The 16,732-nt window shown below is 43.0% G+C and overlaps 1 protein-coding gene across 3 annotated transcripts in view; it reads left to right on the forward strand.

The window, feature by feature from the left end:
• Positions 1–16,732, forward strand: part of BANP (BTG3 associated nuclear protein) — a 111,118-nt gene that overhangs the window by 41,806 nt on the left and 52,580 nt on the right. For all 3 annotated transcript variants that reach the window (XM_063168177.1, XM_063168176.1, XM_063168178.1), the window contains exons 8-9: positions 8,827–8,994; positions 14,909–15,039. In XM_063168177.1, the coding sequence (XP_063024247.1) occupies positions 8,827–8,994; positions 14,909–15,039 (299 nt within the window). The remainder of the gene's footprint in view (positions 1–8,826; positions 8,995–14,908; positions 15,040–16,732) is intronic.

Genomic DNA, 16,732 nt, shown 5'->3' on the forward strand with positions numbered 1-16,732 from the left:
ACTCTCTTGTTAGGGACAGGATTGTTGCTGAGGAAAAAAAACCAACTCAAACCCTCAAATCCCCCACCCAAACCCTGCAGTGCTCACAGAGGGGAGGAAACTGTGCTGAAAACTTGGGTGAATTTTCCCATCTGCTTCCACTCTCATAGAGTGAATTTTCCCATTTCCCTTTAATTTCCTCCAGAATGCATCCCTGTCTTTTAAATACCATAAAACAAAGTGTTAGCTGAGAATACCTAATGATAAAATCTGATTTTTAACTCTGAATGATGCATTTTCTGCTTCAAATGCCAAATAACTTCACTTTTTAAGCCACAAAAACACAGCACAGAAAGAAATCCCTCATCAAAGCTTGCTGCTCCTGTTCTATAAAACATTCCTTGCAGCAGGGATGGGAGCACTTCTCCTACTGCAGGAGTTGAAAGAGATGTTAATACACTCCGAAAGGACTTGTGTCCTCAGCAGAGGCCAAATGGAATTAAACACTGGCTCTGCTTCCCAAAAATCCACACACCAGCTCTGGAGCTGCAGCCCACACACGGCTGCTTAATAGGAACCACATTTGGCTGTGGAACTGATGGCAGTGGGATGAGTTTATGTATGGAGAGAGAAATAGAAATAGGAATAGAAATAGAAATATTGCTGCCCACAGGTTGGGCTGCTTGGAGCTGCCTCTGGTGGCCTGGAAAACGTGTGGGGAGCTCAGCACTGCTGCTCCAGCTTTTCATGGGCAGTCTGAGCTTCATAACAGCAGGATAAACACAAATAGATCACATTTCTGTCCTTCTTGGGGATTATGCTGCTTGGAAATACTGGAGGAAGGGCAGGAAGTTCTCATGGATGAGCTGAGCTCGGATGTTTCTCACCAGAGGATGTTTTATGGGACACTCCAGGCTGGTGCTGTTTTATAAGATGTTTATCATGGAATCCTGGAGTGGTTTGGGCTGTGTGCAGCAATTCTTTATAGTTACATTTTATATTTATATATTTATTTGTATATTTATATATATCTATTTTTTAGTTATATGTGTATTTATAGTTATATGTATATTTATAGTTATATTTTGAAGATCCAGTGCCACCCCCTGCCATGGCAGGGACACCTCCCACTGTCCCAGGTGGCTCCCAGCCCTGTCCAGCCTGGCCTTGGGCACTGCCAGGCATGCAGGGGCAGCCACAGCTGCTCAGTGAATCCATTCCAGGGCCTCTTCACCCCTCCTAGGGGATGATTCCATCCCAAAATCCCACCTAACCCTGTCCCTGGCAGTGAGAGGCCATCCCTTGTGTCCTGCCCCTCCAGAGCCCTGGAAATAATTTCTCTCCAGCTTCTGTCTCCTTCAGGTGCTCTACACAAACATTGCAGTTTGGGACATGCACTGTAAATACAGAATATCATCAATATTTTCTATTCTTTCACTTTCCCACTTCTAAAAGCCTTTTTTATTACTGAATTTTTATTAACTCTACCAATTTTTCCTCTTTTTCTTCTTTCCTTTCTAATATTTGTATGCTTTTTTGGCATATTTTGTCTTCCTTTCATTTCCTGTTTATAATTTGGAGCTTCTCGTGTCTCATTTCTGAATATCCCACAATATTCAGAGTATGGCTGGCTGTCAGAGTATTGAATAACATCCCATGGTTTGAAAGTGTCACACCAACATGCCACAATCCTGTACATCAGCACTTGCAGAGGCGCATCCAAACCTTGGATTCCATCTGGAGACTGCTGGAGAGCCTGAGGAAAAATGATCCAAATTGGCATTTTATCCTGTGTCTTTAACATTTCATCAGCAGCAGAAAGTGGTGATTTCTGTGATTGGGATGTTGGTAATTGTTGGTTCAGTCCCTCAGGATCAGCCATGGATGCTCTGGAGGTTTGGGGCAGTGGCAGAGCTCATCCCAGCAATTTCCTGAGCATCCCTGAGCTGCTGGCCCCAGCCCAGGGTCCCTCAGGCTATAGGACAAGAGCTCCTCTGCCCAGCCCTGGGAGCCTGAACAGGAGTCCTGTGGTTTGTGTCTGCTGGATGAGCTAATCCTGTGGTCCCTGGAAACCCTTTGTGCCAACATTTTCTTCTCCCAGTGTTAAACACCACGGGCTGCAGTTCTTGGGAAACACAGAGTGGCTGCAGGCTGTTCTGTGGCGTTATCACAGCACCCTGGCACTGTTTGCTTTGGGAGGGACTGGAGTCTGTCCTTCCAGGACACCCTGCACTGCTCCAGGTGCTCAGGCACCCTGTGGGACACTCCTGCTCCTCAGCATGGCTCAGGGTGGGACAGGGAGAGGTTCCCTTTGGGGTGGAACTGGGGGAATTGTGCAGGTCCTGCTGAGCTCTGTGCTGTCACAGCCTGGGCTCTGAGCCTTGCCAGGGGCTCTGCTGCCCCTGCAGCTGGGCTGGCTCTGTTGAGAAGGTCACCAGTGGTGTCACCTGCTGCAGAGGCTGCAGAGCTGTGGAGCTCTCTCCTCCTCAGGAGCAGAGTCTGAGAGTTCAGCACATCTTTAAAAAGCAAGAAGTGAAAGAAATCCTTTCTGCTGGGCTTTTCTCCTGTCTGAAGAGCTTTAATTTCTGTTGGCCTCGTGCTGCTGCTGCTCTCACACACTGTGTCCCTCAGAGCTGCACGAGCCTGGCTCCAGCTGCACAGAGCTGCTGCTTTGTGAATCAATTAAATGCTGCCACATGCAGGGCACTGATAACCTCGTTTGAGGCCAGGCAAGAAGATAATGGGAGAACCCATTGAGTTTATCTCAGCCCCACAGTTCTCATCCATGGCATCAGTGCTGGCCCTGCTTTCAGCTGGAACTCGCTGCTGCCTGCAGTTTGCTTCTTTCCTGGGCGCTTCTCTTGATTTCAATTATTTTCCTGGCCAGGCCCTGTTAATAAACTGAAAAAAAAAAAAAAGGCAGCAATTTTGGGGACAGAAAATAAATTGTGTGTTTTCTCTCTCCTCCTCACACTCCTCTTGTTGTCTTTGTGTTAGAAAAGTGAGAAATTCAATTTTCCGTTCTTGGCAAAGCCGTGGTGGGGCTGTCATTCCCCACTGCTGTGACTGCGCCGTGTGTGATGTGCTGTCAGGCTCTGGTGAGTGCTGGGCTCTGCAGAAACCAGAAAATGAATGTATGAGGTCACTTGGACCATCTGTTTGCACACTCCTTCCATCCCTCAGTGCTTCTCCCTTTTGGCCAGGCTTGGTTGGAGTACGTGCTGGAGTGAGCAGGTCTGCACAGGCAGGAGCAGAGTGCTGAGCCTGGGCACACAAAAATGGCTTTGCCAGGGCTCTTTCAGGGCTGTGGAAAGAGGAAAAGGGCAAGTCTGAAGTTGGGCTCTTTGGGAAGGTTTCTGCCGCAGCTGTTGTCTTCTCTTTTAAAAATGGGAGACAAAATAGGAATAAATGTAAGATTTTTTGTGATGGAAAAAACTAGAAGCAAATGCCATTTGTACAGTGTCATCACTCTGGTGTTACTGGGGACCTGGAGCAGAGAACAGGAAGAGTTTGCTCTTCTCAGGTTATAAACCCTTTGTTTGGTCCAGAATTATTTTCTTGTAGGGGTTGATTGATTAATTTATAATAATTGTACTTTGGTCCAGAATGATTTTCTTGTAGGGGTTGATTAATTGTTAATAATTTTACTCAGGTTATTAAACAGCTGTGGATGTTCTGTCACCATCAGGAAAGGGATTGAAGGATCCCTCTGGGATTTCCAGGAACATCACAAATATTCTGTTCCTGCAGGGATTAGTTAATTCTGCAGGGATTGATTAATTCTGCAGGGATGAAATAATTAATTCACCCCAGCCTCTCCCTGCTCCTGCAGCTCCAGAATCTTTCAGAGCACTCTCTGTGTCCTGTGGGGAGTTGGGATGGGGCAAACCAGGAGCAGATAAAATCCATCTTTTCCTGCCACACTGGGAATTTGACACCCCACTAGATGGCAATGTTTGAATGCTGATGGCTCCTTCCATAAATCAGAATAAACCAGGTTCTGCTTGCTGTAAAATAGGTAAAAATGGCCTGGCTGCTCTTCCAGAGAGGTGCTGAGGTGTGACTGAGTGGAGGAGCTCTCCTGCTCTGGAACAGGATCCCTTGGTGGAATTTGGAGACTCTAGATCCCAATTAACATTAATTTTTCATTTTTAAAACTTCTGGTAGGGTTCTTTTAATTTGAAGAACAAAGGCATTTAAAATAACTTAAATTTTCATGTCTCCTCTGAATCTGTGACTTGTTAAAGATGAACTATTCAGTTAAATATCCTAAATAAATATTAATGAACAGAGTTAATGACTTGGTAGCTGAGTGTGCCTTCCCTCTCCCCCAGCAGCTCCTCCTGTCTCTCTTTGGACGTTGTGGATCAGAGCAATGTCCTGGAAAGGGAATTTTTGGTGCCAGGATGGATTTTCCAGCCCTGTGACACTGGAGGAGCCTCCAAAGCTCTGGCATCCCTCCCCTCATGCATCCCAAACCTGAACATGCCCAGTCTGAGCAGGGGAAGAGGCTCTCAGCTGTGGAGATCATCCCCCAGCTGTCAGAGGAGTAAACAATTCCAATGGTTTCAATATGGGCAGGGCAAGCCCTGCATCAGCTTTGCAGAATCAAAGCCTGAAGGCTCAAGGAGGAATTCCAGAGGTGCTTCAGCTTTTCCTCTGCTCCCTCCGTGTTTGGAGCAGCAGATTTTGCTGTCATGTGCTCTTGGTTTAATCAAAAAGACTCCAAATGTATGACCCTGCTCAGAAAGAATGAATTTTGGGTGCCAAAGCCCCAAAAAATCAGCCCCTTCTCCTCTGAGCATGCAGGAGCCTTTTGTTTCTTGTAGGATCCATCGTGTTCCTGTCAATTTAAAAGGATTCTGTCCATCACTTCAAGATGAATTCCCCATCCTGGTGCTTTTCTTTGGGTTTGAAAAATTAGAGGGAATTGGAAAGTAAAGGAGCAGTGACCTAAATCTGCTTGGATTCTGTATTAATAGAAATATGTTTGTATTTTATACATGGCTGTTGGATTCTGTGCTGCACTTTCCCAAATCTTTCTAAATGCACCAAAACCAGCAGGAATTTCTGGACCACCTCAGCCTAACTCTGCCAAGTGCATGGAAATACTGATTTACCTCAGAAATTTCCAAGGAAATCTGTGATTCCTGGAGAATGAGGAGCAGCAGGAACTCAGGGTGTGCAAATGAAACTCCTGCCATAGAATTTGATTTTTAGGAGCTGGTTCTGAATGTGGGATGAGGATGGAATATTTCATGTCTGGTTTTGATCTCTTCCTCCTCAATTTGTTCTTCATTAGATTTCTTTACAGTTTCATGTTCTGTGGGGATTGTTTTGTCTTTTGCTCCTTGACTTTTGACCTTCCAGAAAGAGAGGATTACTTCCCCAGGAACATGGTTTCCCTGGGATTTCCTTAGTTTATAATTAATTCTTGTTTTTAGCAAGCTCCAACCCTTTTTCTCTTTATTTTGTACAGCAGATGCTCCAAAAATTTGGGAGTGTTGAATCATTTCAGACACCTCCTCTGTGTTTGTACCAAATCAAATCTTTGTATTCCCAAGGGTTTGTTTCCCCTATTTTTTATTTCCTTTAAAAACCACAGAAAGATTTATTTCAGACCTGCTTGTGTTGCTCTTTTTCATTTTAATTGAACTCCCCCAGCTCTCTCCCTGTCTCTGATCCCTGCTGCACCTGTTGCCTTTTAAAGCTGACTCGAATTTTCCTGATTTTTGCCTTCTTCCTGAGCTTTTCCTTGCTCAGATTGGAATGTTGATCCTTGATTTCCTCTTTTCTCCCCTGTGGCTCCTGAATTCTCTTTGCAGCCCTTTTTGTCTCCCAAGCTGCAGCCAGGATCTCTCTGTCTGTGTAAATCACCCCAACTCCTGCAATTTATGAAATCAGTGAAGTATTTTTAAGTCTCTGGTGTGTTTTTTATGGAAAGCTTCCTTCAGGAAATGAGATTCCTACCCCCAAAAAAGCAAACTTGGGTTTTTATTGTTTTAAAATAAGGACTTTTTTTCTTTTTTGAGGCACCATTCATGAAAAGATCACTAAAAACACACTCAGCCAGTCTTAAATTATCTAAATCCTGTACTTTACTCTTCTTTTATGGGCATCCATCTTCCAAATCATTGTCTTTTGGTCCAAGTCCTGATTTATATTCCTGCCTGGATTTTTCTGTGCTGTTCTGTGGCTCGTGGATGCTGTGCTGTGTAAAATATCAATGTTTGATGCAGCTTTGGAGAGTAAATGATCCAAAAAACCCTCAAATCCCTTCTCTCTGGAGCTTTCCTGCCTTTTCTCTCCTCTGGCTTTCCCCAAGTGAGAGGTCTCATTTCCAATATCCTGATTTTGGGTGGGTTGGGATTGGGACATGCTGGGGGCTCTCCTGCCTGCAATTATTTGTGGATAGGGAGCACTCAGCTCACTCCACTCTGCTATTGTGTGCACAATTTGGGGGATTTCTCTCTCTCCTGCAGGTAAATCATCTTTTTAATGCCACTGGGAACTTTTTATCTCCTTAGAAACTCCTCCAGTGCCTTTAGGTTGTGATTTTTCCTGGTAGGAAACATCTTGCTCAGGGCCTGGTTGTAAAACAGCGTTTTAGATTGCGACAGTGACTGCACAGATTTTCCATCTGAAATTCATTCTGTGCTCTGCTTTTGCTGACACCCATGGAAAGGAACCCTGCACAGCAGCAAATTGGAATTTCAGCCCATTTTTCTCCTTTCCCAGTTTGGAGACACCACACAGGGCTGTAAACTTCTCTGTGTTCTTGCTGTCACTTAGAAGTGAGAAATTTTGGGGGACTTCAAAGCACTTTTGAAGTAAATTTTGGGGTCCTGTGTTTTCTTCCTGTGTATTCTCTCCTTTATTTCAATTTGCTCCTACAAAAAATAATAAAAACATTGAAAAAATAAATTTTATTTTAAAAAATGATGCCACAAGAGATCCAGTTCTCCACTTGGCTCTGTTAGAGCCTGCAGATTTCAGGCTTTGAGGACTCTGGGCTCATTTGTAATGCAGAGGAAGCTGTGGAGCTTTTAGTTTGTGCAAACCTGGAATTTTGTGGCTCCAGGCTTCAAATCGTTTGTCTTGCAGGAGCAGCCCATATCCTGTTCTTTAGGTTCTATATACAACAGCTTAGGCAAGTCCTTCACAGGATTAGGAGCCCGTCTGAGAGGAAGATGGAAAGCCCAGTAAGTGGAAAAGTGGAAAAGATTATTTTACTTTGCAGGGTAGGGAAAGGAAAATGAGAATTTTAGAGATTCTTGAAGCCTTGCCCTGTGGAGTAAAAGCATCTCTGGCAGCCTTGGCTTGTTCACTGTTGCACCTCTGAATTTTGAGAGTATTAACATATTAAATGTTCAGAGAGCTCTGGTTGGATTTAGGGGGTTTGGATCAGAGAATCCTGGGATGGTTTGGGTGGGAAGGACCTTAAAGTTCATTTAATGGGCAGAGACCCCTGCCCTGTCCCAGCCTGGCCTTGGGCACTGCCAGGGATCAGGGGCAGCCACAGCTGCTCTGGGAATTCCAGCCCAGCCCCTCTCTACCCTCACAGGGAACAATTCCTTCCCAAAATCCCCCTACCCCTTTTCTTTGTCAGTTTGAAGCCATTCCCCTTGTCCTGTCCATGTAAAAATCCATCTCCCTCTATTTCAGATGGGCAAATAATGGATTTTTCAGGGGATTTTTTTCCGTGAGGGCCCGAAGTTTTTTGCTCTCCAGTGTTGGTGCTTTGGGAACATCCAAACCCCTCAGAAGCTGCAATGAAATGGTGAAAGTGTGGAATAATTCAAGCTGACACTGCACAGCATTCCCAGTTAAATTCCCAGCTTTAAAGCCACTCCTCACCTTGTTCATGGAACACTTTGGCAGCTCAGCACCAGGGGCTGCAGAGTTCATCCTGAGGCTCCTGAAGTGCCTGAATTCTAGGAGCAGCTGTGAGAGGATCTTCCTTTTGGGTTCTGTTTTTTACTGAATTTGGGTCCATTTTGCACTGAGCTTTAAAAGAGTTGATTTTTTTTTCTATATGGAATTTTCGGCATTTTCCTTCTTCAGCAGGAGTCAGTTTTGTAGTCAGACTCATTGAGGGGTACTGTCAGTGAGGAGTAATCCCTGCTCCAGCTTTGCCTTTGCAGTGCTGGATCCTCCTCTTGGTTTGTAACAGTGCAGCTTCCACAGACCCCAGTGCAGCTGATAAAATTCCATGCACGTTTCACACTTTTAAAATTCCTGGCATTTTTACACCCAGAACTGTGCAGGTGAACAATCACTGACTTTTGGGAAAAAGGTTTGTTGGAGAAGTCCTGTAACTGCTCAGCTTTGGGGCTCTTTGCAGGTGCAGAGCCTGTTGTGTGGGACTGTGTGTGTCCTCTCTGTTTTCTGGAAAATACAAGTTTGTGTTGATTATTATTGTCAAATTAAGCCCTTTCTGAGCTAGACATGAGGCAGCTGAGAGGTGCTTAAACTTTTATTCCATTTTCAGTCTCTTGAGAAGGGTGAGACAATACAGATGTTATAATTCACACCATCAAAATGAGAAGCCAACTATTTCCTAATTGCAGTACACTGTAAGTGCTTTTTGGTCTATCAGCTTTAGCCACATCATGCTGTAGAAGCCTTAAAGCCAATAATGTAAAATTAACCCTTGTGGGTCCTACTACAGCGCATCTTTCATAATTTTATTTCTCCAAAGTAGCCAGTCTTTTCTGTAAAGCCATCCTTTGAAACTTGTTTCTATTTCCATCTCTCAGTGTCTCTCTTACTCTATGGCATTTCTAAGGTATTTCTATGCTATATTCTGCTGTATTTTTGCAATTTTTTCTTTTTCCTCCATTCCAGGCCACCTGTTTTACAAGTTTGGCATCACAGAGTCGGACTGGTACCGCATCAAGCAGAGCATCGACTCCAAGTGCAGGACAGCCTGGAGGAGGAAGCAGAGAGGCCAGAGCCTGGCTGTGAAAAGCTTCTCCAGGAGAACCCCCTCATCCTCCTCCTACAGTGGCTCAGGTACAAGCCAAACCTTCCCCCCAATCAGAAATCCCTCTTGGTTTCCAAGGTGAATTTTGGTTTGGCTGCTTGGCTTTGCTGAGGCGCTGAGAGTGTGGGATCCTGCAATGGTTTGGGTGGAAAGGACCTTGAAGTTCATCTAATTCCACCCCTGCCATGGGCAGGGACACCTTGCACTGTCCCAGCTTATTCCAGCCTCATAAATCCCTCTTGGTTTCCTGGCTTTGCTGAGGTGCTGAGAGTGTGGAATCCTGCAATGATTTGGGTGGAAAGGACCTTGAAGTTCATCTAATTCCACCCCTGACACCTTCCACTGTCCCAGGTTATTCCAGCCTGGCCTTGGGCACTTCAGGGATCCAGGGGCAGCCACAGCTGCTCTGGGAGCCTCCCCACCCTCACAGGGAACAATTAATTCCCAAAATCCCACCCAACCCTGCTTTCTGTCCACCTCCATGGCTTCAGCTCCTGCAGCTTTGTGCTGGAATTTTGTATTTTTACCACGTTCAGTTCTTTGAGGAGAAAGTCCAAATATCTTTGCAGTTGTTGTTCCTAGGAGGAATCAAGTGACTAAATCCTTCCCAGTGTGTTCACACCATTCAGTGGGACGTGCTAAATGCTGTTCCTGAAGTGTTTTCCTCTGCAGACATGAAATGTGCTGTAGGTGATTCCATATTTCCATCTAGGTACGGAGGCCTGGATAACAAATGAAAAATCCTGACCTCAGGAGTGTTCTCTGAGGACATTTCTGGCTCATGCTTTTAATATAAAGCAGTGTTCTGGGACTTTTGTACATTAGATATTAAAACCAGGGCTTTGGAAGGCAGCCCAAAGAAAAGGAAGTCAGTTCATTTGCCTGCATAAAATTTTTGGTTGCATGTTAACACTAACCACTGTATCTCATGCAAAGAATGACAAAATCTGCTTTCAATGGAAAATTTTATGTGCTGGAACAGGGAATCCCATCCAAAAATCTCAAATTAAAACAACTAATCAATGTAATGATAACCATAAGCCCTCTATGTTGATGGGATTTTTGCTTTCAGTCTTTCAGCAATCAGTATTTCAGGGTGAAAAGGCAGCAGTAGGTGGATATTACAGCCTGTGCTCATTTAGCCTGTACTCCTTGAGTGCTGTTGAGATTTATTATTCCAATTATTCATCTCCAGTCTGTTTTGGAGGTTTGGAGGCACCTGCAGAGATGTAAAACTCAGAGTCAGTGGGTTCCTGTCTCCTGAAGGCCGTGGGATCATCAGTTTGGGTTGGTTCCTTGGTGTGGTTGTCCCATGGGATTCCTGGTGCTTTGGGTGGGAAGGGCCTTAATTAAAGCTCATCCCATTCCAGGGACCCTTCCACCATCCCAGGGTGCTCCCAGCCCCATCCAGCTTCACTTCCTGAGGTATTCCCAAATCCTGGCACTGCAGTGCTGGAAACCCTTCCCTGTGAATGGGAGGACTGGGATTTTCAGAGTTGTTTTTAGCAGCAATTAATTTGCCTAATTTAAAATAAATAAATAAATATGGCATCCTGAAGTTCACTCAGCTGTGCCCTTACTTTTGTTTTCCTGGCCCTGAGGAATTTTGGGATGACTGAGCACAGTAAGAATTTGTCACCATCCCTGGAGACATCAAAATCCACCTGGGTGCAGCCCAAAGCCACCAGTTCTGGTTGCCCGTGGTTTGAGGAAGGACATTGGGTTAGATCATCTCCAGAGGCCACTTCCTACCTCATTTATTTGGGATTTCAAATTTTCTTCATGAATTATTGCACACACAATTAAGAATTCTGGATTATTTGCATCACAACAGGATTGTTGTTTAAAATCACTCCTCTTGCACTTGTTGGAAATGCCAAAGCTTTGAGGCTTTTCCTGCTTGGGATTAACAGTTCCTGGAGCACGTGGCTTTGATTGGAGCGTGGTGAAAAGTGACAGCAGATTTCCTCTCTGCTGTGCTCATCACATGGCAAAATTAACTCTGGAAATGACAGCAAAGCAGGAGGCTGAGCCCACAAACCCTGCATCAACCTGCAGGGAAAGTCATGTCTGGGGAGCCTGCTGGGAAAACACAAATGAATTTGCTTTGTCCTTCGCCCCCAGAGATGTTAATTAAGATTTTTTTGCACTTAACTGACTGTTAAATTCAGGCAGAAGTTGGTTTTCTTGATTTTCCCTGGCTGTTTGCTTGAATCCATTGCCTTTTTTTGGAAAGGAGGTGTTGATTGCTGTGCTTTGCTCTGCTCCTGGAGCCAACATTTCAGTACCTAGGTGTGTTTTCCCCATGTTTTTTCCCAAGCAGAGACATCCATGTGGCTGCCATGATAATTTCACTGGATATTCCTTTGCAAAGGGTTGGAGTCTGTGCAGGGAATGAGGGATTTGGGAGGAGGATTAATTGAAAAGTGCCTTCTTCCTTTCTTTTCATTTCTCTTCAGATTGTTCAAGCTGTTATCACAATTTTCCATGTTGGAATTTTTAATTAGTTCCCTGACATTGGGATTTCTGTGTAGATTTAGGCCTGTGCTGAGGTGTCACATTAAAAACTGGATGTGCAGCCAACTCTTCAAAGCTGTTCCACACAAGTGGGGCTGAGGCAGGGGGAGGTGATGGTTTACAGCTTTATTTCCATTGTTCTGGAATGGTTTTTCCCTGCTTTTTTGGGTGTGGGGATGGTTAATCCATCCACCCTTCCCTTGCTGGGGCTGCAATGAGGAGATTCATCCCTATCTGTGAGGAGAGCTCTGAGGGTGGAGCTGGAAAACCACTTTGAAATCCAGAATTCCTGAGTGGGAATCCCTCCTGCTGTGGAATCTGTCCCTTCTCCCAGGGAACAAGGGGCAGGATGAGAGGAGATGTCCTTTAAGTTGCACCAGGAGAAGTTTAGGTTGGAATTAGGAAAAATTCCTTCACGGAAAGGATTGTCCAGCATTGGAATAGTTTGTTCCAGAGCAGTGTGGAGTCTCCATCCCTGGAAGTGTCCAAAATCCCATGGATGTGGCACCTGGGGATGTGGTGGGTGGTGACCATGGTGGTGGTGTTGAATCTCATGATCTCAAAGGTCTTTTCCACCCTTAACAATTCCATGATTCCATAAAGGTGAAAATCCTCAACAGATAAATAGGAACAGATTAGAAAACACCAAAGATTCTGCCCTAAAAAGTGATTTTAGCTGAGAATTAACCCCATGTATCCTTGAAGGTTCTTTGGGAATGCTGTGCAGGGTTCATGTCCCAGCTGTCCCTTGGGAACTCGTGGATAATTCTGGAATTCAGCTGTGGCTCCTCCTGCCAGGGATTCTCCAGAATCCCAGTTGGAAAAGTGAGGCTCGATGGTTTCCAGGGGTTTCTCCCTGCTGACAGCTCCTCTCCCCAGGCTGGCTCTGCTCCTCATGGCTGGGTTTGTTTGTAGTGAGGAATGTTTATAAAAGTGGATAAATATTCCCTTTGTCTGCTCCGAGATGAAGAGGGGCGAAACAGGACTCAGAAAGGATGTTTTGTTTTCAGATGTGCCTGAATCCTCTCTCTTCTTTCTTCCTAAGAGAGAAAAAAACCCACCCAAAAAATCCAACAAAATAGAGCAAAAAAAACCCCAATTTCAGTTGTTGCAGTGAAGCCAAATTTAAAGGTGCAAGGTGATTCCATCCAGGCTGTGGCTCCTCATGCACCTTCAAAAAGCACAATAATTTCTGTCATCTGAAGTCAAAAATGACTTAAAAATCAAAACTTTTGGGCCTTACAGTTAAAAATGCATTTCAATATGTGGATATCATAAATATATATAAAATAAAGATTTCTCTGCTGTAAGTTTTACTTCTTTGATAATCTTTTATCACGTAACTTAATCAGAAAATAAATATTATAAGTGAAGGATTCTGTATTTGCACTCTGTGGTTTGGCTGAGGTTGAGTTGTAATTTAGCTCAGTTGAATTTCATAGGGAAAAACTGGGAAACACAAAGGAAATACCAAGAAATTATCCTTCAAAATCCTGAGGGAATTTGTTCCTCAGAATCCTGCGGGAATTTGTTCCACAAAATTCTGAGCTGGGAGCCCTGCAGGAGCAGATGATAGCAGTGGATTTTCTCAGTCATCCCAGCAAAATGCTATTTGTAAATTAAAAAAAAAAAACTAGAGAAGTGAATTGCATCAAATATTAGGAATAGATTAATGGAAATGGGTGAAAAAGTGAAAGAGATTCAGGAAAGAATTTTCCCGGGATATCTATTCTCTCCAGTGGCCACGACAAATCCAGTGGTATCCCAGTTGGAAAAATCCCATTTTTATTTGGTCAATAAATGCCATTTATCATTTATTTGGTTTAAAAAAGCCATTTTCATTTGGTTTGGGCAGTTTTTCTGCAATATTCAGCACTTTTCAGCCAGTTGGGATTCCTCAATCCCACCTGGAATTCCATGCAGCAAATTCCACTCTACACCAGAGCAGGAGAAGCTGGAATTGCCCAGGGAGCACCAAGGCTGCATTTAAGGAATTATAAAAGCTCTGCAGTTACCTGCTGAGACGTGAGGGATTAAAGGTGTGCCCAACAGGCAGAAAAAAATTGGATTTGTTATGTTTCCCTCGGTTCCTGTGGAAATTTGTGGCTGGAATTCTGTGTTCCAGCTCGTTCACAGAATCAGAGCTGCCTGAATTGTCAACCAACCCAACTTTTCAACAAATAAATAAATATTAACTTGGTGGTTTGGAGCTCCCAGTTCCCATGCTCAGAACTAAACCTCAAAATTATCTTCGTGCCCAAACATTTGCAGACAGGAGGGAAAAAAAGCCCCTTAAATGGCTGATTTTATTAAAGAACATTCCCATTAAAATATTTGAGTGAATAAAACTCATTCCTGCAGAACTAACAGTGTGTTTGAAGAATAAATCTTGGAGTATTTAGTAGAGATATTAAAAATTAATGGTTTCTGTCATTTTTACTTGCCTTTTGCCTCTTCTATTTAGAAGAATCTTTCCCTGCAGCTGGAAAACCTCAGAATGGATCTATGATGTGTCCATTACAAGTTTTTACCCTCTGGAAATCCCACTGAGGTTTTCCTGGTGGTTTTTGTCCCTGTTACATGAAGATAACTCTCATTTTTTATGTTTAACATTCCCTTTTCAGGGGCATTTCCACTCTGCAGTGTGAGTTGTGTTTAAATTTAATAAATCAAGAAATCCACCTGTCATTTTGAGGTTCAAAAATACAATTCCAGACCTCACGTGTGTCAGTGTGAATTGTAGGGGATGGATCTTGGAAAACAATTGGGTGATTCCCATTATTTATAATGATAAATTTATTTTATCATTATAAATAATGGGAATATGATATATAATATAATATATAAATTAATATATAACTAATACATTACTTATTATTAATAATAAATAATAATTGTGTATAATTATTATAATTATCTATATTATTTATAACAATCAAATTTACTAATTATAATAAAGAATGATTAGTAAATATAATGAATAAGTAATAATATTAAAAACGAATATTATGTTAATGAAATATTATAATTAAATACAAATTATCATCATTATTTCTATTATAATTATAAATAATTATAATATTAATTTCATTTCTCACAATAGGCAGGATGGGTTTTTAAAGGTCCTTGGGGTGATGGTGGCAGAAATTGTTCTCGGGTGACCAAAAGAATTGAATTGCTCAGGAAACCTCTGTGGTTTTGTTCTGATGGGACTTTTCCAGCGGCAGAATCTGGATTTAGATCCCAAAATGTGCTTTTTGTTTTTTTAAGCAGGAGCTCTCCCAGCTGGAATTCTGTGGGTTTGTAGCAAACCCCCCTCATGCACAGTGAATTCCAGAGACTGGATTTGATTGCTGTGGGGTTTCAGGAGCACTTTGGGGGATGCTGCACGTGCCATAAATTGGAATTTGGTCTCTTTTCCTGCAGAGGGGTCGCAGAGCTCGGTGTCAGCCTCCAGTGAGCTGCAGCAGAACCAGCCCCAGGCCCTGCACTACGCCCTGGCCAACGCCCAGCAGGTCCAGATCCACCAGATCGGGGAGGATGGACAAGTGCAAGTAGTATGTGCTCACCTTTCCTTCATCCCTGCTCCAGCTGCAGGGGGATGCTGGGGGGAAACCACAACCTAAGGTGTCCAGAAAACAAATCCTGCAAGCTTATAGAAAAAAAAAAAAAAAAAAAATTAGAGTTATTTGACAAAAAAATTCCATGCAGGATTTCCTCACACAATCAACGCACTCTGGTTGTTATATAGAGAATTATCAGCCTGTTCCTGGCTGTGTTTGCTTAGTGATTTATACTTCTGGTGTGCTTCCACAACAAAATCACATCTATTTATTTGTTTTTTCTGTAAAACTGCATTCACAGGCACTTTTGGACATCTGGGAGATGAGTTCTTCCCATGTGTGTTTGTTGAGCTCTGTGTCTATCAGTGAAAGTTCTAAATATTGACATTTTTAAAGCCTGACACTCCCACCAGCACTCAGGCCTGATGGTTTTTATCTGTGGTTTTAGTGTTCTCTGAAAAAAAAACCACCTTCACTTTAATTCTTGTGTCCCACAGGGCACTACAAGGATTGTTTGAAATTCAAATTCTTTTTAAGAGGCGTCCTCAGTGAAATAATTCTCTTTGTGCAGGAACTGGGTGGAAATCTTCCTTTTCCACTTCACTTTTGCCATAACTTTTCAATGTTATCCTGGGAATTTCTTTGTCTTTTGAATCCCATGTAGATTTTAAAAGTGAATTTTCCTATGGATCTGTGGGTGAGATTTAATTGATAACTGAAAAGTACTTTTTAAGTCTTGAAAGACAAGATAGCAAGGAAAATTACATGAAATATGTGACTAATAGAACAGATGGTTTGTTTATAGATGGAAGTGATAAAAACTTCCCTCATTAAAAAACCTGGATATATTAATTATCCTTCAAATTGTAGAATCCAGGGAAAAACCTGCTATAAATGGATCTTCTAAACATTCCATCTTTTTCCTGGGAGCACTGAGAGTTTGATGTGAAGGAGGGAAAGTGATTTTAATCTCCCCCTGGGCTGGGCAGTGCTATAATTTTCTCTGCAGCCCCTATTGTCAGAGGGACACTTTCAGTGTGGCTTTTCTCCCTATAAATAGGCAGTTTCCTTCCAAAGGAAATGAAACTGTTGGAAATAGAGGGATCTGTGTGTCTTTGAAAATCACAGGCAATTGTTCTTGTGTTATAAAATCAGAGGGCCCTTTGACAGAATTCCAAATGATTATCTTTCATCTCATGCAGGCATATTAAAATGAACACAAAGCTTTATAAAACCTCCAGGAGGTTATTTAGAATCCACTCTCCCCTCAGGTAAATCACAGTGGCTGGGCTGGGCAGGATGCACAAGGAATTCCAGCCACTCTTCTCCTTGCAGATGGGACCAGGAGAGTGGTGGGAATGGGCAGCAATTCCAGATATTCCAGGATTAAAACCATCAGGGCAGATTCTCACCAATATAAATCAGGGGAATTGCGCAAATTAATGATTTCCTGCCAGATCCCAGCAGCTGAGTCCTTGGTGTGGTCTGTGCTCCAGAATGAGCAAAAATAGGTGGAAAATGAGATTGGAAACCTCACTCTTGGAGATACTTATTTTATTTTATTTACTGTTGATCTATCTGTTTTAAAACTGAATTTTCCAGATATTTAAATTGAATTAAAGTTTCAGTCAACAAAGCAAGTCAAGCCCAGGCTTTGTGTGCCAGTCAAAAAGGCAATAGAAAAATA

Source organism: Melospiza melodia, chromosome 13 (genome assembly GCF_035770615.1).
Source record: "Melospiza melodia melodia isolate bMelMel2 chromosome 13, bMelMel2.pri, whole genome shotgun sequence".
Classification (NCBI taxonomy): domain Eukaryota; kingdom Metazoa; phylum Chordata; class Aves; order Passeriformes; family Passerellidae; genus Melospiza; species Melospiza melodia.